The following is an 11365-nucleotide window of genomic DNA, read 5'->3' as shown; positions in this document are numbered from 1 at the left end:
CAAAACTTTGCCCACCACGGCCACTGGGAATCATAGCTCATACCCCTGCTGCAATGTGGAGTTGGGAGTAGAATAGAAACCTCGGCAAGTTGGTATGGATTGATTTTCTTGTAGAATTCAGTGCGCACAAGCAATGAGAGTGCAAATGGAACGAGCACACAGACAGAAGTGCTGTCCCTTCTTTTTGTGCTCCTGTCACTTGTGCACTCTGAATTCTGTGAGAAAGGGCAGTTGGGAATTCTATACTTCTTGTGTCTAACGTCCAAGTTCTTTACGTCCATGTCGAAAGTATTGCTTCATTACGCAGTGCTCCATCATATCAAACAAGACATGCTACCCAATCAGCTACAACAGAATATTTGCACTTTGGTAATTTCTGCAAGGTTCTGTGTTTTGCAGAGCCTTTGATAGGGGTGCCGTCTGTGCATGCAGCTAGAGAGACCACGGCAAATAAGGCTTCATTGCAGAAAAGGCATTACATGTATCTTGGAGAGGGATGGCAGTGTCCACTGTACGAGCATGCTGCTGTTACTTCGAACCAGTTCAGGGCAGGATGAATCGCTCAAGTCTGCGGATTTTTTTTATTATCCCTGCATATTTTTCTCGACGTGCCCACCATACCTTGACTCATCAAAGTCCATATCAAGGAGTATATGGAATGTTTCTCTTTTTTCTTTTCTATTTTTCTCACGTTAAATGATTTTTTTTTTTTTAATCGGCCATTCTATGTAGCACAGTTCTACTTCTTGAGCTAGGTTACTCCGAGAGGCAGACAATATTTGCACAAGAAATCAAAATGAATATTTGAATGATTAACAATTTTTTCAAAGTTAACTGTTAAAACTATAGTTACCTTACGGCACATGTTAGAATTTCGGAATTATAGCCGCGGACTTTGAATGTCATATCCACTTAGAACAAATTCTGAGGATGACACCAGTTTCGAAACGTTGATTTCCGAAGCTTGCGGCGAAATGCAGTAGTGTTTCAGTAATTTTTGCGCTTCAATGCATAAAAAGTAGGGCTAGGTGAATATTTGAAGTTTCGAATACGAATCGAATACTACACACTAACCATTCATATTCGTATTTGAAAAGGAACTACTTATGTATTGGGTGTTTTCGAATATTAGAAGCTAACGAAATATTTCATGATGGCTGAATGTTAGTCTGGTTACTGTTTTCCTCCTGCTAAATAAAGTATGGCAAATTACGAGAAGTGAGGCAAAGGCAATAGTTGTCTAAGCAATGCATAAACAAAATGGAGAATGCAAGCTTTGTTTTCATTTTCAGCGCAAAAGCCTACATGGCAACATGTCTTGTCATGTCGCTCTTTTACCTTTTATGCTAAATCTTTTGATGTATTTCTTGCAATGGGCCCTTTTATTGTGTCTACAGCACGCACATCCTTCAGCAGGTTTTTACAATTTATGATCTTTTTCTGGCAACCATTTATTTCGTACTTTTTAAAAAGTTATTCGTACAGCGGCCTGTCTTTCTTGAAGATATTGTGTGCAAACTGGCTCTGAAGTTCTTGAGAGACTATTTGCACAGCTCTTTTTAAATGATGATGAGTGGTGACCTTGTGCTGAAGACTGATCGTATGTCCCTGATAGCAGTCTTTTTTTGCGCTAGTCAGTACAAGCATAGTCTGCGTTTGACTATCATATGTCTGATTTGATATAAGATGCTTACTATTCATATTCGATTCGTAGGAAAAAAAAAGTTGATATTCACCCTCCCCTTAATAAAATGGCATCTTGTTAAAAAAGTAAGTGGAGCACCAGTGCATTTTGAAGTCAATTTTGGCAGTGCTTATCTCAAGAGTGCTGCTATAGTTTGTCTTCAAGTGGATGTACCTTATGAAATCACTAGCTTCAATTTGTGTACTGCAATATGTGCGCTAAAGTAATTAATTCTAAAGTTGATTTGTGAAATTTTGCAAATTAGTCAATTATGCATTTTGATTTTTAGTGTAAGTAATGTTTGCCTATTCAAGTAATCCAGCTCAATAATTGGATTTGTGCTATATGCCGCAGGCGATTTTTAAAGATTCTGGTAATGTTAAACTAAAGCACCAGGCATAGATAACTAAGTGTACTATGGTCGTATAACCAAATAATAACCAAGTGAGCACTGGCAATTCTGTTGTTTTAGGCGGAGCTGCCCCCTGGCGACCTGGGTGCACCCCCTTTTCTGCAGCAGCTGCTGTCACTGGTGCGTGAGCTCCTGTCAACACGCGATGGCTCCCTTGCACCTGTCGACCAGCGGCAGAAAGACCTGCCCGACATACTTGCCCAGGTGAGAGCTGTATAGAGACACTGCAGACACAATCATTAGACAATTTTAGTTAAGCATCACTCTCCGCTCATATTGTATGCACCAAGGTACTGCAGAGAACTGCGTCGATTTGAGAGAACTGTGTCACCCAGAGACTTGAGCGACACATGGTACGCCTGGCTTCAATGAGATAAAGGTTCAAATAGATGCACTGTCATGTTTCGTTCAAATGATACGGCGATGGAGCCAAGGCAGCATTTGGCTTTCTGCTGCTAACATTAATGTTATGCATACATGCGCTGGCATTCCCACAGAGCAGGTGGGTAAATTCTTTAAGTATGTACACGGGTCTGAGCAGAGGGGACAGTAAACACTCAGCTAAAACTGTCTGTTCACACCATTGAGGCGTGCTTACGTTTTTACAGCTGCAGCTGCCCATCCAAGAACAGGCACATTGTCCCCTGCAGGTGCTACTTCCGTCTTCAAAATTTAATTTAAGTACGTCTTGCTCACAGCTCACTTGTGGGCTTGGTGCAAGCTGTGTGGCAAAGCTCTGTATGCCACTTCTTGCTCCATGAAATTTCGCACACTTTGTGACCTGCCTTAGCAGAGTAAGAATTGGTAAAAAACTTACTCTGGAGCTTAACTTTGCTTCATGTAATAGTTGGTTTTGAAGGACTGTAATATAAAGCATTTTTCTTATTTCTGACTCTACTATTTGTGGCAATGACAAACAAATCTATATTGATTAGTGAAGAGACAATATGAGGTTCGCGAGCGTAAATTATGAAGGAAATTGGTTTAAAACGCTTCAGATGTTTTTTTGAAGAAAGGGAAGTTTCAACATGTGCCATAAAAAAAAGAACCAAAATAATGTAACTTTTTGTTGTAAAAATGAAGCGCTTAATTAAAGGGTTAATATCATCATCATCATCATAAGCCTACAGCCGATCCCGGATATATCGAACTCTATGATATCTAATTAGTGTCTATATGTAAAAGTTGTAAAATCCCTTTGAAAATTCCATCCAAGGTACAGTAAAAGCTCGTTAATTAGAATTCCGCAGGGATGCTACGTAAATTCGAATTATTAAAAATTCGAACTAATGAAAGCCAGAAAAAAAATTGCTCGGTTAAGGCGCGTGGCGTTAGCACGCGCGCACAGACGCTACGTCACGTTGACGTGAACAACGTCCATAGCCGAGAAAACCATGGCCAGGCGGCGCTACTGTGCCTCCTGACAGCGCCCCTATGTGGAAACGTCAAGCAGCGTGGTCGCGCCGTGGCACAGTCTCTGCTTTGTTTACGCTGTGCCGACCACGCTTTTCTTCGCTGCTCGTTCTCACGGCGCTCCGCTTTCGACGGTGGCAGATCGCCTGCTTGTGCAACAACGATGCAAAGATTGCCGTGCGGTTTCAAGAAGGTTGCCGACGCCGACAGCTTTTTTTCGTGGCGGCAACCTCACGATAGGGGAGCATCTGCTTCCGAACGTGTACGGCGTAGTACAAATTGTGGACGGTGATGTGAAAGTGAAAGCCAAGTGCGTGTCACAGCTGTCCGACAAGACCGTATACGACGTCGAGTTAGAGGTACGCACCATGTTCAGAAATTTAACCACTTTTATTTCAATTACAACATAAGTCACACTGGCAGCAAGACCTTCTGTTGTCATACTACTCGATGACTGCAGATCCATTGGGCTGCTTCTTGACGGTTCCGTCACTTCACAAAGGCATGTTCTGGAGTCTGTTTCACACGTGTCTTGCTGCTGCTCAAGAGCTGTGTCACTGCAGTACGAAAGCACATGTCCCGGTGGTGCTGACTGCTGAGAAGACTGCTGTGATTGCCATTGGTCTGTTTGGCGCCGCTTCCATCTGCATCGCATATAAATGAAACAGTATGTGTGCCTATTTGTTGTGGGGATTGAATTACTCCCAATAATATGTTTGCAAAGGTAACGTTCCTGTGATTGTGTGCATATATTATTCTACAAGAGTGGTACCACTACAAGTTATGATACTTGCACACTTAGATACTTAGAAAGCATGGGCAAACAACAAACATAACGTGCACGTCTCAAGCGGCTGTTTTCCGATCTGCCGCTTCCCGACGCACGCGACGACTGCGGCTTGCATTAAATACGGTCTGCTACCACACAAAAGTAGTGCGCGGCCCCTTTCGTTACCTGCACAACTAGTAATTTAAGTTGCAGAGTTTGGAAAAGGGAAATAATTCTCTTGAGCTCGTCCATGCCGATCGCGAGGGAAGGCACTGTGCAATCAAATAAATTCAGGGGTTCTAAATGCCAAAACCATGCCAAAACCACGAAATCATTATGAGGCTCGCTGTAATAGGGAGTCTCAGGAGCAATTTTAACCTCTGGGGGTTCTTTAACGTGCACAAAAATCAAAGCACACGGTAACAAGGGTGTTCTTGCATTTTGCCCCTATCAAAATGCGGCTGCCGTGGCTGGGAATCGAGCACGCGTCGTAGAGCTTAGCGGCACAATACGCATGCATTTGCCGCTAACAAACGGCGGATGCCACCACAATTCAGCAACGCGACACGACTAAACAAATGACCGTGCACTAAAAACAGGCATATGACTATTCCGCTTTCAAGATATTACACGCGAATGCGAAAGTATGAGACTTACTTGACTTGGCGCACTGCAGTTATCCATGCTTGTCGTCTGTCCTTCTCGTACCACTTCCCCGGAAATCTGTAGAACTTCACGGGTGGCGTACGACCTTTCGTGTTTTCGAGGCTGCTGTGGCAATCAACAACACATCAGTATTGCGTGCCACTTTTCCTGGCTGATGAGGTCGCACTCGGTATCGCAAAAACCACGCGCACGAGCGCTCCCGCCGTACAGAACACGGGCGCGTGCCAGCGCAGCGACGACCCTCGAAACTTCCATCGGTCCGCTAGGGGAGCATTCGGCGCTGGTGCTGCGCGGGCAAACTTTAGGCTGCCTCGTCTATACTTCTAAGCACTGGCGCAGCCAACGTAACCGGACGCGGGCAACGCGGTCCAGCTTGCCCGACGTCGACATGGCTCTTGCTCCATCTGCGCATTCATCGTGCCGGCTGGTGCGGAGAAAAAAAAAAGAAGTCGCAGTTTCGCCCGAAAAGCGAAGCATCGATTGCGATAGCAAATTAGTAGATAGCAATACGAACCAAGCATATTAGTTTTATTGGCCGTATAAACTTGTAAACATTCGCTTACTAGCTAAATTGCGCGCACAGGTAAACATGAACACATCTCGCTCAATGACCGCGGAAACTCGCTGAAAAACTTTGGAGTGAGGAATCGCGGCAGTAGGAGCGAGCCGATTGACCTTCGTACGGCTCTTGCTTCAACACGAACGAAACGTAGAAAGCGCATCGTATGCGAAGCTACCAGCACTACGTGCGCTCTCCAAACATTGAAGATCGCTTTGAAGATGAGGCCCACGCAGGCGTGCACTTTAACCACATCTCGGATTGCTTACGGCGCCCGCATGGCCGCATCTGTTAGATATGGAGCTGTTTCCTGCGATTACTTCGAGTTCCCCAGACCACATCGGATGGCAGCACAGCTAATTGAGGAATGCAGAAGCAGGAAAATGCATTCCAGAGAAGCGGCCGAGCAAACAAGTTTAAGGCAACAAGTTCACGTGCCAACAAGTTCGTGCGTCGCCGGGATTAGAAGGGGGCCTCGTACAATGGAGCTCAATCGTCCCCCTTCGGCTTTGAAGAAGGCATCTGCTACCGCTGCGGAGCCGAGCCACCGGGTGCAGGTGGGCCCTTGTGCAATGAAGCATGAGCGCCCCCCCTCCTTCTCCAGCCTAGAAGAAGTGGATTGCCAGTCTGCGAGGCAAGACCGCAGAGAGCCGCCAGGTGCGACACCGCGACACAGGCGCCTACCATTGGCTGAAAGTGGCGTCATCGGAGCGGACTCTCCCATTGGTGAAACATGACGTGACTTACAGTGCTCGAAGGGTTTATAAGAAGCCTTCCAGAGAGACCTGAGCATTCTGGGATATTCCCTGATTCCCTGATTCACCTCTCTCGAACTGCTTGCCGCGGGCCGCAGCGTCCGAGTTGCTGCTGGCCCGTAATGTCTGTACGAATGTTACTTGTCGCTCACCTCCCTGTACATAATGTAGAATAAATCCTCCCAAGTTTTGTTTTCATCCCGGAGTCCGTCCGCCAACCCCTACATCTGGTTGGCAGCGGTGGGATCGCCTCCGAATGCATCAGCTGGTGGCAGCGCTACGGATCAACCTTCGAGAGAGATACTAAGGAACCGGGAAGAGCGAAGAAGAGAGAGCCTTCGTCGAAAGAGGTCCGAAGAAACTGGGAGTAGCGAAGAAGGAGTGAGCCTTCGACCCAGGGAGTCCGGAGGAACCGGGAACAGCGGACGAACGAACCGGATGGCAGGGTGCTGCAACCGTAAGTGAGCGCGTGGTTTTTTTCCTTATGATTCGCCAGACTCAAAGGTTGTGTGTTCAATTTTGATAGTTCTGGGAATCGAGAGTTTGATGCATTGTGTGTTTGCACAAATTAATTAAGGAAAACAGTTTTAACCACCTGTCGGGGCAGCTGCCATGGATCTTAGAAGGTTGACGAGGTTAGACTTGTTGTTGGTGTGCGACGATTTGGGAGTTGAGGCGGACGAACGGATGGAAACGCCAGCTATCATAAAGGCGATTAACGATAGTGGCAATGATGATGAAAGCATTAGGCTTGCTTGGGAGGTGATACAGGAGCCACGGGAGCGTGTGCGTCGTGTACGTTTGCGAGAGCGTCGTGAAGTTAGGAGTAAGCGTCAGCGTGAAGAACGCGAGAATGAACGGAAGCATGAGCTTCAAGAACTTACTCTTAGGTGTGAGCGTCACGGACGTGAGAATGATCGCGAACTTGAGCGTGAACAAAAGTATGAGAGAGAGAAGGCAGCACTGATCAAAGAGATACAGTATTGTGATCAGTTATTGGCACAGAGACAACGGCTGTCTGAGAATTCTGTAGGTAGTACAGAGCGAAAGAATGAGGAAGTGTCTAGCGGATTTTCGCCAGAAGCCGACGAAAAGAGTAGTGCCTGTGAGATTAGCAGCAGATTCATAAGGGAAGGGAAAAGGCTAGCTGCTAACGATGCCTTAGTGGCAACAGAGGCCGTTAAAGGCCGTAGTGAGAGCGACGAGGTGCTGTGCCAACAGATGACTGTGGAGACAGCTAGGCCAGCTGCGAACAAATTGGCACAGTTACCCCGTGTGTGCGTCGCTGGTAATGTTAGCGAGGTTGCTAGCGAAGAAAAGGGTACTTCTGACCCGACAGAAGCGAGCACCCATGTCAGGCCAGAGGTGCGTGCAGAAGTGAAGTGCGAACTGAGCGATGCAGTTGAGAGTAGTTCTCGGGATGGCGAGCTCCGTAGTCCACGAGAGAACAACTGCATTGTTCAGGGATCGGTGCGGCTCTCCGCCAGTCTAGATGGCCTAGATAGGGATGATTCAGTTGTTAATCATTCGGACTGTGCGCGTGAGACAGCGATCGATACCGACGGGCTGTGTGCCGATGCACAGCGGGAGCTGGGCAATGTAGTAGAGGGCAGTTCGCAAGAGTGCGAGTTGTCTAACTCGAGTAAAGCCTGCTGCATTGTGCCAGAGTCGGTTGAGCTGTCCGCCAGTCGAGGCAAAGTGAGAGTAGATTTAAATGTAAATCACTCAGACTGTGCGGGTAAGAGACCGATCCGGGCCGACGAAATGTGTACCGGCCAGCACGAGGCATGAGAAGGCGACATGAAGGCGAGTGCAAAGAGAAAGCGCCGTAAAAAGAAGCGCAGTAAAGACCGGAAGACGGTAATTAATGTAGCGCCGCCAAAGATGGCAAGAACCCCAAATGGGCAGGGCGCGAGGAGAAGAAAGGTGCGGTCGTCACTGACGATGTTGACGCATCCTAAACATTCAAACCACCGGTCCAAGGGGGACCGCGAAGCATGTTCTGCACGGACGCGGACAAAGGGCACGAGGCAGTTAAACTCCTCGTCGTTCCGTAGTTCTTTTCACAGCTCAGCGTGCAGTTCGAAGAAACGCAAGGTGGCAGGACGAGACCAGGTGGGGAGTAGCGACGCGGTCAATCGAGTTTGTGTTGAAAGCGGGGCGCGAGGACGCAAATTGGCAGGAGACCGTAACGTCTTGGGGGAGCTGATAGTTAGTCAGCCCTTTTGTTGTCTCTCGGCAGCCAGAGTAGCTTTCAAGCCGCGACCACCGCGAGGATGGCTCAGAGTATGAGTCAGACATAAGCGTTTGGAAAGGGAGGCGAAGAGCCCTTCCGTAGAAATGGAGTGTCTTGTTTTTGTTATTTTGAGCATCGGAATGTTTTCGCGATTTGAGACTAGGATTTCTTTCAATATGTAAGGTTTGAGCTTTGTTTATGTTTTGGTTTGAGAAAGCTCCGAGATTTGAAAGATGCGTTTTATGTAAACATGTAGTCTCGCGAGATGTTCATTAATAAGTAGATAGGCTTTTTTTTGTGTGTGTGAGTAACCTGAAGGTCAAGGTTATCGTCGAAAGGCCTATGGTAAAGCGCGTGTGTTATTTAACCTTCTTTCTTTTTAAGCGTTTTTGAATTTTGTAAGGTTAAGCGCGTAGATTTGAGTGAGAGCATGATTTGCACGGAGAAGCGTTCTTAGTTCCATTAGCGCGTGTCCTGTGTGGACGGAAGGAAGCAGACTTTGACTGGGTTGCTAGTGTGTGTGTGAGGGCAGCCGTGTATTCTGACTTCTTTAGTGAACCTGCGTGGAAAGAGTTAGTAGAAGACGCATCATTTTAAGAGTTCTGCGGAGTGTGTAAGTCCCGCGAGTTTAATTGTTCGTTTACGTCACGTGTCCTGTAGGACTTTCAGGGAAGAAACGTGAGTAAGCGTAAATGAAAAGTTTGCCTACAACGCAAGTACGCGTTCTGTTTAGTGACCACAAGGTTAGTGCGCTTGTGATTACGTACTTGTGAGGTTGACCAGATTGTTCAGTGGCACCATTACGTGCGATATGTACGCCACTGCGATAGATCAGAAACATGCTGTTCGTGTGGTTAGGCCACTTAAGTTATGTTCGGCTGTTTTCATTTGTTTGCATCGTCAACGACCCTTTTGTTTTGCAACAACAATAGTACTCTGGTCTTGTCGGCAATCGAGGAGAAATGGATAGCTGTTTGGAGGGGTGGTTGGAACTGTTTGGTCAAAATTGGGGGAACTAAAAGATCAGGGTTGATTTTGACTCAGTAATAGCCTGGCGAGTCAGGGGTGAAGAGCCTGCGCTTACGCGTGGTGCAGCGCTGTGTTGTTTGGTTTGTTTGACGTATGTTCTCCAGGGTCCAGGATCCCGAGGGTTGTCAAACGAGGCTCGACCCCAGTACCCTGCAGCTTCTTTCAGCGTTCCTCATGGCCAGCGAATTGAGTTCACCGGCCATTCAGAACAACCGGGGCGAGGACGAGCTGTTAGATATGGAGCTGTTTCCTGCGATTACTTCGAGTTCCCCAGACCACATCGGATGGCAGCACAGCTAATTGAGGAATGCAGAAGCAGGAAAATGCATTCCAGAGAAGCGGCCGAGCAAACAAGTTTAAGGCAACAAGTTCACGTGCCAACAAGTTCGTGCGTCGCCGGGATTAGAAGGGGGCCTCGTACAATGGAGCTCAATCGTCCCCCTTCGGCTTTGAAGAAGGCATCTGCTACCGCTGCGGAGCCGAGCCACCGGGTGCAGGTGGGCCCTTGTGCAATGAAGCATGAGCGCCCCCCCTCCTTCTCCAGCCTAGAAGAAGTGGATTGCCAGTCTGCGAGGCAAGACCGCAGAGAGCCGCCAGGTGCGACACCGCGACACGGGCGCCTACCATTGGCTGAAAGTGGCGTCATCGGAGCGGACTCTCCCATTGGTGAAACATGACGTGACTTACAGTGCTCGAAGGGTTTATAAGAAGCCTTCCAGAGAGACCTGAGCATGCTGGGACATGCCCTGATTCCCTGATTCACCTCTCTCGAACTTCTTGCCGTGGGCCGCAGCGTCCGAGTTGCTGCCGGCCCGTAATGTCTGTACGAATGTTACTGGACGCTCACCTCCCTGTATATAATGTAGAATAAATCCCTCCCAAGTTTGGGTCTTCATCCCGACGTCCGTCCTTCCAACCCCTACACATCGTAACCGGTCTCCCACTCCCTCCCTTTAGCCCCTTAACCTTCGTAAAGTTGACACTTTGAAGAATGCCGCCTCCTCCTCGTGCGTTCTGGCCAAGGCCGACGCCGCGTCGCTATTGGCCTAATAGCATCACGTGGTCCCTTGCGGCATGCATCAGCGCCATTTTTGCTCGAGAAGCATCTACGGAGTAGCAAGGAGTGCATGTTGGCGCTGTTGCTACGCTCGAGCAGTGTAGGCTGCGCCATGGTCGAGGAGGGAGCATGAAAGAGAGGAGAAACGAGGAGGAGTGAAGGCGGAGGAGGAGAGTGTCGCTACTTTACGAAGTTTAAGGGGTTTTAGCCCCATCTTCCTCGCTAGCACACACGAGACTGAGCCGCGTTTGCCGGCTCACTCTCGCGCGCTTTGGCTCATACACGAAGAACACGGCGGTGGTGGTGTGGATTTCAGTGTGAATTTGCGGGATGCATTACATATTACTTTCAATACATTGCTGGACAAAGCGCGGCGGTTACTTCGAATTGTCCCAAATTTCGAATTAATGGGTTGTGAATTAACGAGCTTTTATTTTTTATTTATTTATTTATACAATACTGCAGGCCCAAATGGGGGCCCAAGCAGGAGGGGCAGAATACATAAATATTTACATATGCACGTATGACATATACATACACATATGAAAAAGAAATACAAAAGCAGTGCAACGTATGTAAATATCAGAAAAAAAATTAGAACGGGAACTAAGTAAGATTAAGAGAAGGTACACTGAAGGAAGACAACTTGACAAACATTAGAACAGTATCACACGCATTATGAGCACCTGCAACCACTATCGCGAGAGGGGGGGGAAAAAAGCACCAGAAGTTGAACGAGCAACCATTGCAAAATACTGAAAATAATAGAGTAAGGAAGATGTGGA

General features: G+C 47.5%; 1 protein-coding gene across 1 annotated transcript in view; it reads left to right on the top strand.

Moving 5' to 3' along the window:
- Window positions 1-2156: 2156 nt before the first annotated feature.
- LOC139052957 (conserved oligomeric Golgi complex subunit 6-like) overlaps window positions 2157-11365 on the top strand; it is a gene marked incomplete at its 5' end in the record, with an annotated part of 29073 nt that continues 19864 nt past the window's right edge. Inside the window, one exon of the mRNA XM_070530103.1 lies at window positions 2157-2300. Coding sequence (XP_070386204.1) covers window positions 2157-2300 — 144 coding nt within the window. The remainder of the gene's footprint in view (window positions 2301-11365) is intronic.

Source organism: Dermacentor albipictus, unplaced genomic scaffold (genome assembly GCF_038994185.2).
Source record: "Dermacentor albipictus isolate Rhodes 1998 colony unplaced genomic scaffold, USDA_Dalb.pri_finalv2 scaffold_46, whole genome shotgun sequence".
Classification (NCBI taxonomy): domain Eukaryota; kingdom Metazoa; phylum Arthropoda; class Arachnida; order Ixodida; family Ixodidae; genus Dermacentor; species Dermacentor albipictus.
Note: the sequence above shows the minus strand (reverse complement) of the source record. Positions and strands in the feature narration are given on the sequence as shown.